The 19,807-nt window shown below is 46.9% G+C and overlaps 1 protein-coding gene across 1 annotated transcript in view; it reads right to left on the reverse strand.

The window, feature by feature from the left end:
• Window positions 1–19,807, reverse strand: part of myo10l3 (myosin X, like 3) — a 44,112-nt gene that overhangs the window by 9,104 nt on the left and 15,201 nt on the right. The window contains exons 3-22 of the mRNA XM_037489048.2: window positions 16,656–16,814; window positions 15,569–15,756; window positions 15,332–15,466; window positions 14,861–14,985; window positions 14,745–14,758; window positions 14,539–14,623; window positions 14,317–14,423; window positions 13,998–14,127; window positions 13,014–13,132; window positions 11,227–11,373; window positions 10,721–10,821; window positions 10,313–10,379; window positions 9,676–9,768; window positions 8,843–8,911; window positions 7,347–7,429; window positions 7,122–7,230; window positions 6,105–6,185; window positions 4,234–4,358; window positions 3,921–4,035; window positions 1,226–1,332 (exon numbers count right to left, since the gene is read on the reverse strand). Coding sequence (XP_037344945.2) covers window positions 1,226–1,332; window positions 3,921–4,035; window positions 4,234–4,358; window positions 6,105–6,185; window positions 7,122–7,230; window positions 7,347–7,429; window positions 8,843–8,911; window positions 9,676–9,768; window positions 10,313–10,379; window positions 10,721–10,821; window positions 11,227–11,373; window positions 13,014–13,132; window positions 13,998–14,127; window positions 14,317–14,423; window positions 14,539–14,623; window positions 14,745–14,758; window positions 14,861–14,985; window positions 15,332–15,466; window positions 15,569–15,756; window positions 16,656–16,814 — 2,159 coding nt within the window. The remainder of the gene's footprint in view (window positions 1–1,225; window positions 1,333–3,920; window positions 4,036–4,233; window positions 4,359–6,104; window positions 6,186–7,121; window positions 7,231–7,346; window positions 7,430–8,842; window positions 8,912–9,675; window positions 9,769–10,312; window positions 10,380–10,720; window positions 10,822–11,226; window positions 11,374–13,013; window positions 13,133–13,997; window positions 14,128–14,316; window positions 14,424–14,538; window positions 14,624–14,744; window positions 14,759–14,860; window positions 14,986–15,331; window positions 15,467–15,568; window positions 15,757–16,655; window positions 16,815–19,807) is intronic.

Genomic DNA, 19,807 nt, shown 5'->3' on the forward strand with positions numbered 1-19,807 from the left:
ACGCACCCTTTTCAGTCAAGCACAGGCGCGTATTAAATCTGATTGTCGTGGGGTCCCCACAGACTCATATGTGGCGTTGCACAGCGTCACAGGAGGTCACTTGAATAAGCACTCTGTGGAGAGCGATGAGATCGGGCTGTTCCGTTGGGGCCCTGTGGGATGCGGTGTTTAGGCGTTGAATGCACACACACACACACACACACATACAGACACACACACGAATACAAGGGACTAGCGAAAGGACCACACACACTGCCCTGACTCGCTGACCCACAAGCCTGGCCTGATCTCCACAGTAATAACTCTGTGGCCTCTGACTCGTCTTAGGACAGATCTGGTGTTACATATAATGATACAAAGGCTTTGCTTGGGCCTTTAGGGAGCCGCCTAGCCGCTCTCTTTGGTTTGAGTGCCTCTGAATGGAAGGGAACTCACAGCCTGCTGAACACCGTCATCAGTCACATTATACTCTGCCAACGGAGCCTTTAGAGGACTGTGTGTGATATGATATGTTGTAGCACGCAGGTGCAATTAACATCACTGAGGGTGTCTGAATGTGCATGTTGTTGAACCGCACTAAAGGTGGATGCTCTCCTGTTTGACAGAGGGGGGGGGGGGGGACCTGCTGCTCAGGCTGAAAAGACTGAGATTTATTTTAACTGCACAAAAGAACTTGAATACAATATCTTCATCCATATTCAATATTTGAGCCAAAGACTGCATTAAATCATATGGGCAAAGTCTAGATTGTATGTGCATTATTTTATACACATTACTCCAATTATGTAGGAGAAAACTTTAATTCACCTTCAATTTATCTCATTGATTTTACCTGATGGGATACAAAGTGCAGATATTTCTTGAATTACTTCATTAGACTTTTCATATGAGACTCTTTCTGGAGGTAAAGGGAATTTTGATCAAACTTTCTCCAACATGCTTTTTAATGTTCTGTCGGTATAAAACATGTCCACTTGTGAGTTTATCATCACCGACCCACCAGCAAGTCCACAGGTTTTATGGGTGGAAGCTAAACATCTTTACTTAAGAGTTGATAAGCAATCTCAGCAGTGACACTGTACAACTCTCCTAAGTCAGCGCACACACACACACACACACACAAACACCCACACAGTCTGTACACCTCTATTACAAGACCAAACAATGCCAACTGTCGCTGCCACTCACCCCTCCACCACCCGTCCTCCACCTCCCCACCACTCACCTTGCCACATAGCTGAGGATGTGGGCGCGGATCACCATGCCGGCCCTGCGCCGCACCTCTTCCCTCTCCTTCTCCAGCCTTTGCTCCAGGGCCTCCTTCAGGAACACCTGCGGGGCGAGCAGCGCCACGGCCGACAGGGGAGGGACAGAGAGACACACAGGAGGGGGGGGGGGGGGAAACAGGATGGGTTAGTTCCTCCTCCAGGTATAAAGGCTGCAGAGGAGGGCCAACAGAGATGTGAAGGGCCCCCTCCTCCTCCTCCTCCCCTCCCTGTTGCTCTGGTTGGCAGCACCCTTTGCCCGCTGCAGAGGAAGCTGTGGTGCAGTTGAGGCTAGCCGGCTACCTGCTCTCCCTGACCGCAGGGCTGAGCGGGGGGGGAGGCGGCGACGGGGACTGCAGTGTTGCTGCTAATGGCGCTGCTGCAGAGCCTCATCGTGTTCAGGAGTCCGTCCTGGACACTTCTCTACTGCTGCTGCTGCGTTGGAGGCACAACTGATGTGCACAGGCAGAGAGGGAGTGGGGAGAGGTAGGGAGAATGGAGGGAAGAGGGGGAGGGATGGTGGCTGCTGTCCAGCTAGAAAGCGCCACCCCTTTTTGCTCTTGTGAAGCAAGGAGAAAAAGTTTCGTTAACCCTTTCCTCACTCCTGGAGACCTTTTCTTCTCCCCCCCTCCTCCGACTAGGTACTGTGGGACAAATTACAGCATACAGCTGCTCCTAGAATAAAACACTAAAACCCAGGAATAAACAGAGTTGTGACACAAAACTTTATAAATCTAAAGACTTATGTCTGACCATGGCCGCAATGAATGTTGCTAGGGTGGAGGATAAATGACGGGGGCTTTCGGTATGTGTGTGTGTGTGTTTGTGTAATTGTGTGCCCCAGATGTTCCACTAATCAAAGGATCCCACAGCTGCAGCCCTGCCTGCCTCTGCAAAGTCTGTGAGAGGAGGAAGTTTCCTCTTCGTCCACATCCTTCCCACGTCTGTAATGTCTCGCAAACACACACACAGACACAGTTCGTGCAACGTCACCCAAGCCCCTAATTCTGGGCAACACACTTCCTCTGAACACAATAAGTATGTATGTAATTACACACAGATTGTTTCTCCAAAGAAAATAGCCCCCATCTGTCTCTGAGCCCCCTTTCCCACAACCCACAATACCCTATTTCACACTGCCATCAAAAACACAACCGTGTGGGCAGAGTGACACAGACTTAGTGAAAAAACTAATCTTTTTTATTCTATTATTTACAGACTGTAAAATCATCAGCAGAAGCAGCAAAAAGGTGCTGACACTGGATGCATAATGACTGTAATACACAGTGACTCTGGAGATTTATACTGTGTGCATGTGTGAAAACATGTAATATAGACAGGCATGTGCACGTTATTGGTTTCGCTCCGGTTATAAACTCTATAAGAACCAACACAGCGAACACATCAGACGCTTTTGGTCTCGACGTGTAATTCCCCATGTGTGCCAGCCAAATGGGGTATTACAGCAAACCGGTCCGACTCTGTGATTTTACGGCTGCCGAGGAACCACAACTTAGAGCGGGAAGTAGATGTGTGGATTTAGCTGATTTCGAGAAAGCCTGTAAAACTTGTTTTATTTATATCCCATTTTTGCAGTGGAGAGGCCATAAATGCTGAGTTCGACGGGAAGAAAGAAAGAGGTTTTGCTGTGCAGATCCAAATACTCATTAAAGGTTAATCATTCAATGAGAGCGCAGGGTAAGAAAGAAAAAAAAACAATTGGCCGATGATTGTTTGAAATAAACTAGCCAAGGGAGAAAACGAGAGAAGATTAAACTGTGTTGCAACAGATGGAGATCAGAATGCCACAATAACTTCTCCAAATGATGAATGCGTGACTTTCCTCTAACCTCTGCAACGCTTCAGCGCTGCCTGCAAATCCCCCGCCAGGAGTTCAGTTTATTAAATCAACAGCTCGACGGGTGTCAGGAGGCCAACACTCTTCCAGCTACAATAAGGCGGCCTCTGGATTACCGTGAGCCCCCGCGCTGGTTTACGGTTACAGAAACAGTTGTCGGTGTCCGGAGTTTTTAAGGAGTTGCCGTGTAACACTGTAGGAGAGCAGAAGATTGACCACAACCGACCAGAAAACTGTTTGGGCCATGAGTCACAGTTGGGGGTTAAAACTATGGCACACATTGACAGCTTGGGAATGAACGGCTCAAAAGACACCAGATTGAACCAATGTGGTGACAGGATTTGCAGCATGAAGTTGTAGGTGTATATATATACACCTTAAAAACGCTTAAAAACTGTAAATTTGTGGCCTCTGACATTAAAAGAAAAAAGCTGGACTGCAGAGTCTGTCTTACAAGGAAACATGGGTTTGCTCTTACATTAATTACATTGAGAGGACAAATGTGTTTACACGTGATGCCTCAGGTTGCATCGTCTCACATGCTGGAGACAGAAAGCCTGCCCCTCTGATGCAGAACACAACATTTTGGAGTAAAGACTTGGTTATTGGATGTTGGTGTACGGTTGAGATTTAAGGGTTGGGGCTTGATTTGGGCTAGGGGTTATGGTTACTGTCTTAAGTATCTGGAACATGACAGAGAGTCAAAGCAATGTCCTCCTAGAGGACAAAAACAAGTTGGGGCATATGCATGCGTGCGTGCGTGTGTGCCTGCGTGCGTGTGTGTACATGTGCTCCACCTTTGTCTTCCCCAGTTGCCACTCTGTCTTGGCTTTGTCGTGAAGTGTTAGAAGCTCAGAGCAGCTCTGCTTCTCTTCGCCTGAGTGGATTTTGTTATTCAGGATCATCTTGTACCTATGGAAACACACACACACACACACACAGACCCTTAGATTAACTGAACAGCAGAAGACAAATAATCGGAATTTCAGCACCTCCGGGATAGATTTTTGACTCAGCTTTTGTGTTTTTTTCACCAGTTATCCAACATAGTTCAATCACTCTAATAGATGACTTGTCAGCCCTACAGTGTTTTCTTGGTATTTTTCTGACCTGCTGTGGAAATCCTGAAAGGTTCTGCGGACTGGGAATCCAGCCCTGCGGATCTTCACGGTTTCAAGCATCCCAGAGTATCTCAGCTGGTTCAGGACCACATCAGGAGCAAACTGGTTGGCTTTCTGTAGATGGCAAACGACAAAGCTACATAAAAACTATAAACAACCGAAATGACTATTCATTCCTTTGTAATGATAACATTTAGTCATACTCAGCTATGCATTGAAAGTTGAGCTGAAAACAGGCCTCATTTACCACCGTTTCTGTTTTCTAGAGTATTCCCATGGAAGATATTGGATAAGGCAAAAATAATCCTCCACAGTTGGGCCCACACACCTAAAACAAACCAATCCTCTGCCGCGCCAGGGTTAACTTGAACTAAAAAGGAAATTACCACGGGGAGTGCTATCATTTTACATGAACAATTAGGTTACTGCGAAAAAGAAAAAGAAAAAAGATACGAACCATTAGAGAGAAACACAAACAGTGTTAGAAAAGACGGGGCCTTTTCCTTTTGAAATAATCAGCCCCATTTTTGACAGCGTCGTGTTACAGCTAATCCTCGGGTGTGTTGATCAGAAAGGATCGGTGATATCTACACCTCTACGCTGTCTACCTGACGCCTCACAGGGACGGCATGAAGGCACACATGCCTTTATAAGCCCCACACAGGACCACAGCATTCCCCAAATGTGTCAATCTAATTACGTGCTAATGCTACTACGCATGGGGCAGAACTAGGATCCAAAGGCACGCATGTTCATGATCATAATCCAACGGACACACACACACACACACACACACACACACAAACACACATAAATGTGCACCTCTCTGAGCCGTGAACTCTGTTCTTTAGCAGAGGATTTAGGGAGCTGAAAGCGGTACGGCATGTTGAGCGGTTTGAGCGAAAACAAGTTGACCCTTCCCTCAGTGACATCTCATACAAGTAGGGTGGGTGCATGTAGATCACACACAATACAGTGCGCGTGGTGTTTGTTTTCATGCACGCGATCCTGTCATTTCTGCCGGCTTAGCGGTGAATGCAGGGCAGAGCCAGTGGGAGCAGGGGACGGGTGAGAGAGGGTGAGAGAGAAGAAGACGGTGTGTGTGTGTGTGTGTGTGTGTGTTTGTGTGTGTGTGTGTGTGTCTTCTTGTGTGCACTGTGTGCAGTTTTAATGCCAGTACGTCAGCAAGAAGAGAGGAAGGACGGCTAGGAGGAGAGGCATGGGACGAGCAGTCAGACATTAATAACTAAGAACAATAACAGAGATAATGCTGATGAGTCGCTTACGCAGAGAATACACATAGAAACGTAATTTGCCTTTTTCACCAACCATCCAATATCTGAATATTGGATAACAGTGCTGAGTGTTCTTGGCGTTATCTGCTAAAGAGTAACGGGAGAAATAGAGGCCTATTAAATAAACATCCCCCGTCTGGTTACGCTACAGTTACAGCACTGTGGTCTTATCTGGGCATTCCACCGATGCAGCCGGATCAGCAGAGCATCAGCCAAGCGGCTGCAGCTGGGGCGGCCAACTGTGACCTACGACCCTCTGGTTAAAGGGATAAAGTGGTAGGAATGTGCTGGTACACAGCACCTTTCATTTGAGGAAGTACAAATGAGATTCGTTGCACCAAAGCGGTATCGGTTTATTAGTACAGAGAATCTGCAGCGAGAAGGAAAATAATAATTAGTTTTCAAGTGGAAGATTGATATGACTTATGATTAGCTCTGGGCAATGGGAGCTGGGAATAGCATCAATAAGATTTAACTATGCAGGCGCTGACCTTGACAGGACCTGGCAAGGTTTTGCACATTTTCTTTTTTTGTGCGTGTGTGCAATGAAATTTGCGTGACCTACCTTGTCCATGTTTGGTTTGATGCAGCGAACAAAAAAGGGGTTGGAGGAACTTAGTGTTGCCATCAGGGAATGGAGAGAGTCCTGAAACACATCAGCAACAAGAGGATTAAGATCAAGACAGCACATGATCTAATGTAAAGAAACAGAGTCATTCGAGCCAGTAATTCAATTCAAATATATTACTTCATGATTATTCATGTGTGCTCTTCACCTTGTAGAAAGGGTTGGAAAAAAAAGCTAAAATGTTAAAATGTATACAAGCCTGACTTTATAATTTGTTCAGTGCTTTGCATTAGTGTGAGAATCATAAGAGAAGACAGAATGAGGGATTACTGATCTAGAATAAGATCACATGTTTTAAGAAAAGAGAAAGACTTTTAGGATTCACAAATCACTCGATAGCATGAAGATTTTGAAAAAATATACATTAAGCAAGTACAGATGAAATCAAATTAATGCTTTCTGTCTCTTTACTAATTAAGGCCATATACATCACAAAACACACACACACACACTCACACACGAGGACCCTTGAACCTCAGACAGCCTGTCTCCAGCGAGGCCCGGCCTGGCAGCACTGAGCATGGTTGGCCCCCCTCTGCCCAGCCATCAACCCTAATCCCTCGGCTTTAGGAACTGTAGCCCAGGCAGCCTGCCAAAACCTTCCCCTGCTCCTTCTCTCTCCACTGCAGTTAGGACATGCTTAGATAAGCCCTCCATCGCTCCCCCCCCCCCCCCCTCCCCACCAACACCGCCGCAACCACATCTTTCATACATCCCATCGCCCATTTTTCTCGGCAGATCAAATGTCTGCGTCTGCACGTCTCTCCATTATTTAAATCCTGTCTTTTTTTCCTCTTCTGTGCCCTCGTGCTCACACTCATCAAGACAAGAAGGCCGAGAGGCGACAGGTTAAGTGCTCCCAGCGTCCCAGTGATCCCGTTGTGTTGTGTGCGTCGACGCGATCGCGCGCCACACCTCGGCGTGACAGATGGATCCCGAAAGCTTTGGTCTCACCCTGAACTGAGAGCTGACGGTGGGCTTGCGTCGCGCCGTGCCCATTTTTAAGGTTTCATCACCATTCCTGCTGCCGACGCGCTCGAAGAGGTCGTAGATGAAGTCGAGCCTGCAGACACACGGGGTGCAGAGCACGAGGCGTGAATGTATAACACGTGCACGGGTACTGAATGGTGCGGGCGTGCGCTCGGCGCGCCGGGGGGGCAGAGAATGCGACATGCTCACCTGCTGTCCTTGAGAATGAACAAGATGTCGTCTCTAAAAGTGTCTCGGTTCTTCTCCAGGATCCCACGCACATCGTAAAGCACCTACAACGGGCATGGAATCAAGCACAGATTGGTCAAAAGAAAGAACATGAAGCTAATTTGTCTGTATCAATATGCACTTCATTTGGCTTCTATAGGGCCATGATCCCGACTGGGTTTTCTAATGACAATATTCACACATGCACACACACACACAGACACACACACACACCCATGTGCACAAAGTACGACACGAGCGGGGGCTGCCAGTGCCATGTTTTGCACACAGGACGACGGGCCAGCAGAGAGAATGTGTGTTAATGCAGTCACCTGTTGCAATGCTCTCAGAGTTTGTGTTTTTTATGCAAGAAAATACTTGGAGATCATCCAACACACAGTGTAATCATAACACAGGAGCATTTCTCAGCTGTGTGTGAGTAGGCCTGTACTATAATCCAATGACAACCCCCACGGCCACATTCCTAAACCTTGTGGCTCACGAGAAGCCATGAGATACGTACTTGACAACACAAGTATTTATAAATTACAGACACACTAATTACACTCCAGCCCCCCCTCATTGGACACATACAATAGGCTGTCTGTGTCTGTCAATTTCAGGTTCAGCCAACAGGGCCAGTCTCATGATGCAACAATGAGATCAGGAGATTAGCATATAACCTTACAAAAAGCCTAAAAATCATACGCCGAATCCGCAACAAGATCCATTTGAAGTTCCACATTTGCACATTTGTGTCTTTGCGTTATTACTTTTTGACTACTCGTTTCACGAGCTGAGTGGTATTTGTTGTTGTTTAAGTACATGTCCAACAAGGAGAACCTCACCCCCACCCCACACCCCCAAGATCCCCGACGCCACGCCGATAATCAAATCTGTGGGAGGATGCTACTATTTCCATGGCACAGTTTCAGTTAACAGAAGGATCTTTCAGAGAGGCCACTGAAATTCCCAGAGAGACACAGTGGAGAGAGAGAGAGAGAGAGAGAGAGAGAGAGAGAGAGAGAGAACAACTGGTTGGCCTGCCTGTCCTCTCTGGACCAAGTCATTACCATAGACATCCATGCATGCCGGACCTGTGACTGAGCTGCCACACTCACACTGAGGAGACCTTGTCTGAGGAGGGCTTCATGAGGCCTTCATCCCACCACCTACACACACACACACACACACACACACACACAGACACACACACACGCCTGCCCTATTGAATCTCTCTCTCTCCCCTGATCTCTTTTACGTTCTCTACCGTCAGGAGTAATCTCCGCTCAGGCAAAGGAAGTCGAGGATGACAGTGCAGCGGTTTCTCCCGGCTCAGGGAAAAGCTGATTTTGGCCCAAAACGCGCTGCTGCCCATCAAACTGCTCCCTCACTTCCCCGACAAACTTACGGGAGGTGACCTGGATTTTCCCTGCATCGATGCTTTCATGTATGTGTGTGCAGGCGTTGCTAATTACCTCTCCAGCGTAGTGCTTGATGCCGAACTGGTGGTCGGTCACTCTGGGTTTGACATAGTATGGGTTTGTCTGAGGAGGAAGGACAAAGAGACCACTGACTTTAAGAAATGCCGTAGATAATTGGTGATAATCAAATTGAGCAGTAGTTCGTAGTTCGGGGGAGTTCAGCTGAGAGGCGGGTAACGCATGGAGGGCGACAGATGATGAAGAATTTATAGTTTTTATAACCTATTTGTATTTCTCTACGCCGAGGAATGTCTCTAATTATCATCTAGAACAATCCTTTATGCCAAAATCAATGAATGCATTTTACATGTGGAGAAACATTGTTTTATTAACATGAACTGCCTCCTTGACACCTTTGAATCCCAAGTTCTTAGTTCATATTTGTTGTTACAATTAGTGTGTTTTTGTTTAAGTTCTTACACTTGCTTAAGTTGCTACAGTTTCCCCCACCTTAAACCTTTACCTGTGTCCTCAGACACGTCTGGGAGAGGTCAGCCGGTTTGTGGGCCTCAGCCATACAAAACCCTGCCGGGTTTACCTGAGGTCGCTCTTTTCTCCTGCACACAATGCTCATTGGCCTCTAAGAATGGCTGATTGCATTTCAGCATTGTTGTGTTTGCATGCGAGAGCGCTCGGGGGCGTTTACGAGTGCTGCACAGACGTTCTCCGCGTAGGGCAGCAGATGATTCATCGGCCCAAAGAGAGCTTTAACCCCCTGGGGGTTTGTCTGCTGGCAGCTGGAGGCGTTACTACAGCTTTGGTGAAGGGAAATGTTTTCACCAGGGTCTCCCCGCCATGTGTGAAATATGTTCTGTGTGTGGACTCACTGCATGTCGGCTGTGTAGTTTCTCCAAAAGGGTGTAGTCCGTGCCTTTGGGGAAGCGACTCTCTTCATTGATAAGAGCCAACATGCCCAGCTTCTAAAGGGGATACAGACACGAGGAACAGCAACAACACAACAGTCATGATGAAACTAGTTATAATCCCATTGGTTCACATCTGGCAGCTTCTATCATAACAATGTGTACAGGAAACAGCGTGAGACTTCATTCAGTTTTTTTTGTTGACAAAAAGGAGGATCACTGAGCACGCACGATGTTTGGCAGCAGCACCACACCGTTGCAAATAGTCGAAAATGACCAAAATCCTCTTATAACAGACCATCGATCTGACAGTAGAAGGGAGAAGCTTTGTTGTGCAGTCCTTTGCGCTTCACTTAAACTTCTACCCAACATCTGTGATTTTGACCTCGGAAACCTCTTAAAGCCACTGGCTGGTGTGCGTTACTGTGCACACAGCGTGCACAATGAGACTGTTTACAGACGGAGACGGAGCAGGATACGGAGGGCGACGTAAAGCCCAGTTTAAAGCCCAGCCGCGGCCTGTGCGCGCCGTGGCCGGCGGTTAGCGGTAGACCCCGGCGGTGACTCTGCTCTCTCTCTCTCTCTCTCTCTCTGGGTTTACCTTTTCTATGAGATCCAGACACTCGGCGTTATCCATCCAGTCTATGGCCTCCCACTGGATCCCCTCCCTGAGGGGACAAACGCACAAACACACCCTCACCATGTATATATACACAAACATAAACAAGCCAGGAGACACAATGGCTGCGTTGTCCAAGCATGAGCACGTGATGAAATGGGCCACGTCCAAGCTGCTGGCTCATTATACAAGAAAACAAGAAACTGATCTGACCCCGAAACCTGTGGCAGCCCGCCAGTACCGCCGCGAGGCGCCCCGACCCCCCACCCGCAGCTGTATCTGTCTGCGGGACAGTCTCCAGCTACTGAGCTATTGTTTTGTTTTTCCACTGCATTCACAGAGTCCCATCGGAAGACGTGCATTCTGGGATACGGGGTAAACCTCCTGTACCTGTTGTACTCAAGCTGCTCCAGCGAGAAGATGTGCTTGTTGAAATACTCCTGCAGTTTCTCGTTGGCGTAGTTGATGTTAAACTGCTCAAACCGGTTCACCTACACGATGGGAGAGGGTTGTTTAAAAGACAAGACGTTTAAAATAATAACTTGATTTAAAGCCTGTTTAAAGTTAAACAGCAATAACGTTTGACAAAAATCAGGGATTGTTTCTTTGGTTATTTAACGGCAAATAACTTTAAAAAAAGAAATTGCTAAAACAGGATGGTCTGTGGTGTGTTTTGATCAGATTCCATTGACTGTGAAAAAAAACTGATCTGAGAGGTTTGGACTTGAAACATGTTGAAATCTTGTTTCTTACTTTAAGATGCTAATGTGTTTGAATTATTTAAGCATCATTATGATCATATAGATAAACATTACTACTAAATACAAAGTTTAGCTGGATAGATTTATTTTATTTTTCTTGTATGTCTTTTTTAAAATAGACAAGTGAACTTTCACCTCAAAGTTCTCAAAGCCGAAGATGTCCAGGATGCCGATGGACTTGAAATTATCTTTGCCTTTGATCTTTTGGTTGATCCTCATTATGATCCAGGAGAAACACTGAGAATAAAGTGCCATGGCAACTGAGTCCCTCGAGTCCACTGCCTGCGAATAATGACATGGAGAGACAAAAGGGTTACCATGGATACCAATGCAGGAATAAATTGAGGGAACTTTGCGTACTGTGTCGTAATCGCAGCACACAGTTCATCCCCATAAAAACACCATTACATGTGACGTGATTTGTAGGGCGTCAGTCGGGTGTCTATAAAACCAAGCGTGTGTTTAACGGCGTCTGTCTGCAGGCAGCAGGTGAAGCGATGTCTGTTGTCACAACACGGCCGCTTATCACCGACATGTCTTAAGAGGTGACGCACCGCCCTATTTGTTGTTCTGTTGATAGTTTCGTTTCACGAAGACCTCTTTCTTTTTTTTTTTTATAACTATTTTCTCACAAGCTCCACAGAAGAAAAGTGGACCTTGAGTTAAAATGACACCAGAATTAATTCCATCGACCCTACTTGATTGAGTAACGGGGTGGCGCTTGTGATTGGTGACAAACACCGTAGCCCCCCTAGCAGGACAAACAAATTCTACACGAAAAACACATCAGACGCAGCTCTGATTTTCTCATCCGCGTGTGAACATAAAAAAGCTTGAGCTCGCCAGCCGCACTTCCTCCACTAGCATTGTGCTTCCACATGAAAACAACACTAGGCTCCCGCGGTGTGTACTGTATCAGGGGGGGGGGGGGGGACAATGCCCCTTGTTTTTTTTTCATAGCAATCCATCATGCCCCTTCACCTCTTGAGAAACAGAGCGCTGGTGGCTCCAGGATCTCCGGCACAGTGGCGAGAAGAATGGCTGTTTGTCCAGGGAAGGCGGGGGGAAGACGGCCTAGTGCCGGCGGTCGCAGGGTGGCTGATCCCCCCACCACCACCCCACCCACATCCCCTCAAACCCCCCCATGGCCACTGTGAGAAGAAGCCATTCTTACCGAGTCCAGGGCTGGAATAATGAACTCTATTAAGACACAGGCTGCTTCAAAAGGCCACGCAGCGGCCGGGGTCTTTGTCTGGTGCTGAAAAGCTTTCTTGTGACTTTTTGTGTCTGTGATAATAGCAAAAGCTCCACGCTGCACAGTCGCTGGTATTCATGCATAAGGGGTGCTCGGCCAGAAAGGATTGCGTCATGTGTCAGAGTGTCCCTGTGGTTTACGGCGAAGGGGACAACACACGCAGATACAGAATTGTGAGGCATTTCACATTCATTACAGAGCACGCCGTTGGATATTTGAGGCCCAAGAGAGAAATATTAAACTAGCGTCTTGTTGCTGGAGCCGCGCCGCCTCCAGAGGAGGAGAAGACTCTCGCCTCGACCTCAGTCGTTGGCCCCATTGTGCCTTTGACTCAGATCCCTATCACGATGGGTTTATTGTGCCAGGAATCTGGCAGACAAAAAGCAGGAAATGGCCGGGAGTCACGCAAGGGATCTGGAGAGGCATGTGAGCGACGGAGAACGAGTGTGTGTGGGCGTGTGTGTGTGTGTGTGTGTGTCACACCGGGACAAGGGGAGAGAAAGAGGCTGTGTGGACAGGGGCCGACAAACGGGCATCTACTGTATGTTTCAGTGTCTTTTAATTCAAAAGAAAAAGACAAAAAGACGTAGACAATCCTTATATCCCAGGAACAGGGTGGAGCAGTGGTTGACCGGTGAAATGAGACGTTTCGGGTCGGGCTCGTTACCTGCTCCACGGTGAGCGGCGAGCAAATCTCCTCCCCTCTGAGGATCATGGAGCGCTGGGTCAACACCTCTGAGAGCTGGAAGGAGTCCAGGCCGAGCAGCTCGCTGACGTTGCTGACAACTGAAACAACACACACGTGCACAAATGTCTCAGAGGCGGTGTGTACGTAGCGTTTGGGATGTCGCTCCCATCCATGTGGAACCGGGGGCCCGTGCGGCCTACGGGGGCAACGCTGCTGCTGCGCGGGGGGGGGGGGGGGTTGCAGTTCTCTGCTGCCCCCGTAGTTCACCGGTTCTTTGGAAAAGAGGTCACACACGGCAAACAAAGGAGCCTGGAGCTCGTGTTACAGCCTGTTCAGAGCCGTCTGCTCCTGCAATGTCAATCAAACTCAGGGGCACGAGGCGTACAGCAGAGAGAGCCTTACATCTAAATATCTGATTCAAGTTTTCTTTTTTACTGTAATTCAGCAGGAACATTGTGGTCATTTAACACACATTTGTGTGTATACATTTCAGATACATGTTTTATCCAGCATTCCATCTTTTGATCCAGTTTCCTCAAACATGCATTTTTTTAAACACTGCCGTTTTGTTTAAAAATAGGGTTGTCTAGTTAGCAAAGCACTGTGCACACATTATTTAACATGGGTTTTCAAAGGGAACACGTAACTCAAGATCACCTGTTATTTTTATGTGATTTCAGGATTTCATAGTTAGTGTCCTAGAAATAACTATAATTTCTTGGGGGTTATAGTGGCAACAGGAATTTCCTTATAGGATTGCCTGCATTTATAACCCATGTAAATTTCATATATTCTAATCAGTATATAGTCAAATATAATTAGTTCCTTTAGTCCTATTTTGACTTAACTCTCTCCTACTATTTTTACCAGTGTGGTACATATGGACAATGTGCAACGGGGTCAATTCAACACACTCTGTGTCATACATGTCTTACGTATTTCCCTCTTAATTTCTTCTCCTACCTCCTTTGGAAGTGATCTGAGCTCCACCAGCAGTCATGAATTCAATGTTCCCCATCTGGAGGACAGCCGACAGCAACTTGAACACGTCTCTAATCTCCTCCTCAGTGAACTCCATCACATTCAGGGCCGCCTGAAACACAACGGAACAAGATGTTTTAATATGTGAAAGAGACGGTTTTCTATGAACATAAGAATGTTCCTTCATGATGTTCCTCAAGACTCTTGTGTTATCACACTGATGGACAAAAGGCTTATGGCGCCCTCTGGAGTTCAAAGTGACCACCTACACTAATTATTGACACGCTCATGGTGCCCTTACCATCACACTATCAAAGAGCTGCCTGTCATCCAGAGTGCCATCCTGAACGCAGCCTGACTGGCTGAGGTAGTGATACGACTCGGGACCCTCCGACAGGAGGAACATGTCTGCAACACATGAGGAAACGCACACTAAAATAAATCAAGGGGGCGACAAGTTTTGGTCCAGAGGAAAACGTGTGATTGTCATCTATCAAAAAATGAAGCATCTTTTTACACAAACCTCTCTGGTCTTTGTCAGCTCCCGCTAACAGAGAGTAGAAAATGTGGTAGTTTCTTTCTCCGGGATTTTGTCGAACGACTCGGTTCTTGGGGAGAGAAAAATAGTCGGAAGAAATCGTTAAAAGCATTTCACGAGCGAATGGACCGATCAATTCAGTCGAGAAAGATACTTGCTGATCCCAGTCGCTGCTTCAACACAAAACCCACCTTTTCCAGCAAATCTGATGATCGAAAGTCAAGGAGAACAATGGAAATGGTACAGTACGGCCTCTGAAACAGGCTCTATGGATGTTTGATTTCACAAGAGACCGTTGGAAGGATACAGTCGATGATGCAGCCTCCCTGAATGTTTCCGTTCTGGGAAAAGTGAAGCTGGATGAACTTCCCAAAGCGACTGGAGTTGTTGTTGTACACAGTCTTGGCGTTCCCAAAGGCTTCCATGATGGGACTGCAGAGACAGGAAATACAAATAAAGAAGCCTTTATTTGACAAATCACGTGTTGATGATGATCCGCAAGCCTCCACGTTTTCCAGTTCGTATTCAGAACTCTTTACAGCATCAGTGATGAAAAGCTTTCTGTTACATGAACAGAAATCACAGCATTTATCAGTATTCTCGATGGCGAAATTAACCAAATAAACACTTTTTGTCCGCTCTCTGAATTCAGGGTTGTTTTCGATGAGAATATATTTTAATGTGCACCACGTCAAAGAGCAGCAAGATTCAGCAAACAAACGCATGCAGGCAATGGAGTTGCCCCTTACACTTTTGCAGTCTTGGACTCAAACCGTACCTGCTCTGGACGAGAGCCTGCTCCACCCTGGTGGTCCTCTCCGACGGCGGAGCGCCGGCCGAGTTCTGACTCATCACCGAGAGGAACTTCAGCAGCAGCTTGGTGCTCTCCGTCTTCCCGGCTCCGCTCTCCCCGCTGGCGACACAGAAGACACGGGAGGATACGTCAAGCCCGCCCTACGTCCGCTCCCGCCAGCTAACAGGTCAGTTCTCGGCGGGGGGGGGGGTAATCGCTCACCTGATGAGGACGCACTGGCTGTCGTGTCTCTTCCACAGGCAGCGGTAACACTCGTTGGCCACGGCGAAGATGTGAGGAGGCAGCTCCCCCATCTGGTGCCTGCTGTACAGGTCGACGGCGGCGCCGTCATACAGGCCCGCTATCGCCTTGTAAGGGTTTACGGCAGCCAGGATGGAGCCGATGTTGGTCTGAGGGAGACGAGAGAGAGGCAGCGAGGGGGGGGGGGCAAGGTATTAGTGAAGGGGGACATACATAGAGGTGGTGAAAGAGAAAATGGTTTGCATTTTACACCAGAGGTTTAATTTATTTACACTGCACAGCTAATTTCTGCATGAGATTTGCAGTGCAGTTACACTGCTAGGTTTTTCTGTGACACCAGTACCTGTGTTAATCTTAAAATACCGCGTGCGGCCTAGTTTGCACTGAGGCCCGTAGTATTTTAGAATCCATCGCTCCGCTTTAATCGCTTTGGGGCGGGCTCAACAAAAATGTGTTTGTGGGTCATCTTTTAACAATGGTATCGTTCTGCGAATATATGAATGCGGAGCAGTACAAGCCCTCTGAGATCAGATTAGGAGAAAAAAAATACACCATGTGACTGTGGGCACTGATTATTTTAATCAAGCCTGGGTAGTGTTTCAAGAGGACTTGAGTAAAATAATCCCGGGAGTGAGACGGGGGTCAAAGAAACACATCTGAAATCTTAATGCTCTCCAGTGCATTCCACAGGTTTTCTGCATCTTGTTAAATGTTGATATTTATGATTGTTATCTTTGCTCTGCCTTGCCTGTTTCCGTCAAAGTTACTTACTAGTGTTTATTTACGCCAATACCCTCTGACAACCCCCCCTAATAGCTTTTTTGTTCTCGCATTGAACAGAAATTCCACATTTCCAGTTGATGTACTGGCTGGTTTGAGATTTGTTATCTCTTTCTAAGTTCCCTGAAGCATTAACGAATCCGCCCCCCGCCCCCTCCCCTCCCCTCCCCTCCAGCCCCCCCTGAGGACAATGGACCCACTGCCTCCAGGTGCATGGTGGCGGCTCACAGTGAACGCGCTCACAGACGCGGAAGATGCGGGGCCTTACGTAGATGTGGTCTTTATTGTAGCGCAGGAAGAGGTTGTGCATGATGGCCGCTTCATGCAGCTCCGCCAGTGTGGACATGTCCTCGACTCCATGGATGCTGCTGGGGTGCATCGGGTGAAGCGTCTCCCTGTTCAGCTCCGCCGTCCGCAGGTCGATCTCCTGGAACAACACACACGTGCAAAAGGTTTCACAACCGCGTATCGTCTGCGAGGCAGCAGTCTGCAGAGCGGGCGTATGCATCATTTACTGTGAATGAATGGATTTTTTATTGAGCTAATTCATCGTCTAGTCTAGGAAACGTGGTAAATATTATTATTATTTGATTTGATCAATTATTTTATTGATTTAAGCAGCTATGGTGCCTTCTAATTATTTCAATTACAACAACACCGCCACTGTGAACTGCACAGTATACATCTTAAATACTGAAAAGATCGGTTTAATTTATTAAACATTTGCCTTCAGCATCGGGGTGGCAGGGGGGGCGGGGGGGGGGGTGTATGAATCTGTCTTCTACTGTGACCTGCGCTGCATTCACGAATGACAGCACATACAGAAATAACTGGGGTCAAAATGACAGATTGAGTCCCTAACGTGTGCCTGTCTGTGCACGCTGCCAGCATACCAGCCCCCCCCCCCCACCACACACACTGAAACTCATGCCCAGACAGACTTCCCTCCTTGATCGGTTCGATTCCCTCTTTTAGTCCCTGTAAAACCATCCCCTCGCCGAGCCGCGTTCAAGTAAAACGTAAATGTGATGAAAGGAGATGTCCTTGACTGGACATTACAGACACATTTCTTTTTGAGACTGGAAGTCGATCCAACAGGGGGCCCCCGGGGTGGGAGGGAGACAAAGTAAGGAATGAGCTTGGTAAACCCACACAGCTCCACAGACCTCTAATGGAAGAGACGCGAGATACGAGACAGGCTCCAACTGTGATGGTCACTGGACGGGAAGCCCTGGCTGGATCAATGCTGATGGACAAGGAGGCCGGGGGGGGGGGTTGTGGTGTCCCAGTGCATCCATTCTCGCTAAATGTGTCATTCGGGAGCAGAGAAGGGTTCTCACCAAACAGCCGAGTCAGCGCCGTGGAGGCTGCTGGGAAACGCTGCTGAGGTTTGGGTAGCCTCGATCAATTGCATCGATATGTATCTACTGATTAAAACTTTTGAAAGTGAGGAAAAGGCCTTTACGCGTACTGTGAGACAATGGCCACCAGCGACGGGCGTAGCCTGAGACAAAAAGCACAATAACAATGCCGTCATCAGTGGGTTGATACGTGTTTTTTTGTGCTGTTGAGCTTTGTGAGACGGTGAAGAGGACCTCGGGGAGAAAAGCAGCACGTGCAGTGATGTCATCCACCAAGCAGAAGGAGGCAGATTTACACCCAGATGTCCATAAACAATCGGCTTAAACCCCACCCTCTCCTCTCTGACAAATTGGCCCTGTTTAACCAGGCAGAGCTGCTGTGACTGATAAATAAAAAAAATTTTTTACTTGTTTAACATCCTTAACCAGTATCATCATTTTAAATCGAATGACATCACTCACTTAATGGGATTGATTCAGTATCAGCACCAGGGGCTCCGCAAGAGCACTGACTAAAATATCGTATACGAATCCCAATTCAATCTAAAAAGAGATAATATCTCACTATTTCTTTCATATGTAATATAAAGAATATTGTAACAGTATATATTGATTTGGGGTCTGAGTTTATTTTCTGTTGAAACAGAGGGAGAAACATTGAAACCCAATCAAACTAACCCACATAAACGGGGACACATATTCGGCCCGTGTTGTTCCCGAAGTGCAGCTTCAAAGTAACATTGACGTGTCTGGGAGAAAAGATTGTTATTACACGACAATAGCAATCAATGAGGTGTCACGCTCTGGATTGCAGTGACGACCTCAGGTTTTCTCAAGAAGAAAACAAATACATCTGCAGAAATATATGAAAACACTGGAGAGGAATTGTCTCGTCATATCATGTGACCTTTGTTTTTCATCTGCCGTGGATAATTGTGAGCCTCGAGGGACTGTTTCATGTGAGGAACACATCAGAGACGCTCGCGGAAAGCCGAGCTGCAGTTTCCAGCTTCAAAAGAGGTTTCACATTCCATTTTTAATCGTTTGGTTTTGTTGTTGGCTTTGATTCCCGTGAGATAAGTCACAGAGTTCTGTCCTCACAGCCAAGGCCTTTATCATCTAAATCCATTCAGGTCCTCCTCAACTTGTTTCAAAAATGATTCACAAGACTTACATCAAACCGCAAGTAGATAACGGCTAAAAGCTAAGATGCGGCATGAGAGCAGAGTGACTCTGGACGCAGACAGACACTCTTTTCCATCTCAATTCCAATCCTAAAGAGGTGCGATTATGTCCTCTTAGCGTCCATTAAGACAATTAGACCCACTGGAATAAAAGCCCGACTCAGGGAAGTAACTCTGAGTGTTTGCTGTTAGTGAATTACATCTTCCATAAAAAGGAATCAAAGCTGGGATCCATTGTACTCAAAATCACAGTCAAAGCACACACAGAGCAGATATTTTTAAATCCGAACAAATCGGCTGTAATGTTCCACGTGGGGATGCAGCCTCATCAGCGCTAATGATCCTCGCCGGAGGATCATTTCATGTCACTTACAACGACATGTGACCCGTCGCTGATTAGTGAAACGGTCCACTGTTAGAAATCGATCCTCTTCCGTGTGGAGCCTGGCATTGACGCGACAACCCCACTCACTGAGAATGTTGCTGCTGTGGACTTCACAACTTTCATCTAATCTTTACTGGACTTTGTGATGATTTTTTTTTAAGCGGCTCAACGGTGGAGGGACAGATTGTCGTTTCTGCTTGTTTCCTTTAGCCTCCTTTATTTATTTCTCCCTTCATTCTGTAGGAAAACAAAAAAGCAGAGATGTGTGCACAGCCGTCCAGTCCGCTCCAGATAGAATACTCAACGCAGCATGTAGTAAGCTGTATAGTATAGAGTAATTTAACAGAGAATTATATGCATTTATCTTTAATATTGTCATTTTGTACTTTGCAATAGAAATAGATTGCAAAATTGATATAAAAACGCAAAATGAAATGTTTCCAGCGATATTTGTAATAGAGTTTATCTGAAAAATAAAAATAAAATCAAA

This window comes from Pungitius pungitius, chromosome 10 (assembly GCF_949316345.1).
Source record: "Pungitius pungitius chromosome 10, fPunPun2.1, whole genome shotgun sequence".
Lineage (NCBI taxonomy): Eukaryota > Metazoa > Chordata > Actinopteri > Perciformes > Gasterosteidae > Pungitius > Pungitius pungitius.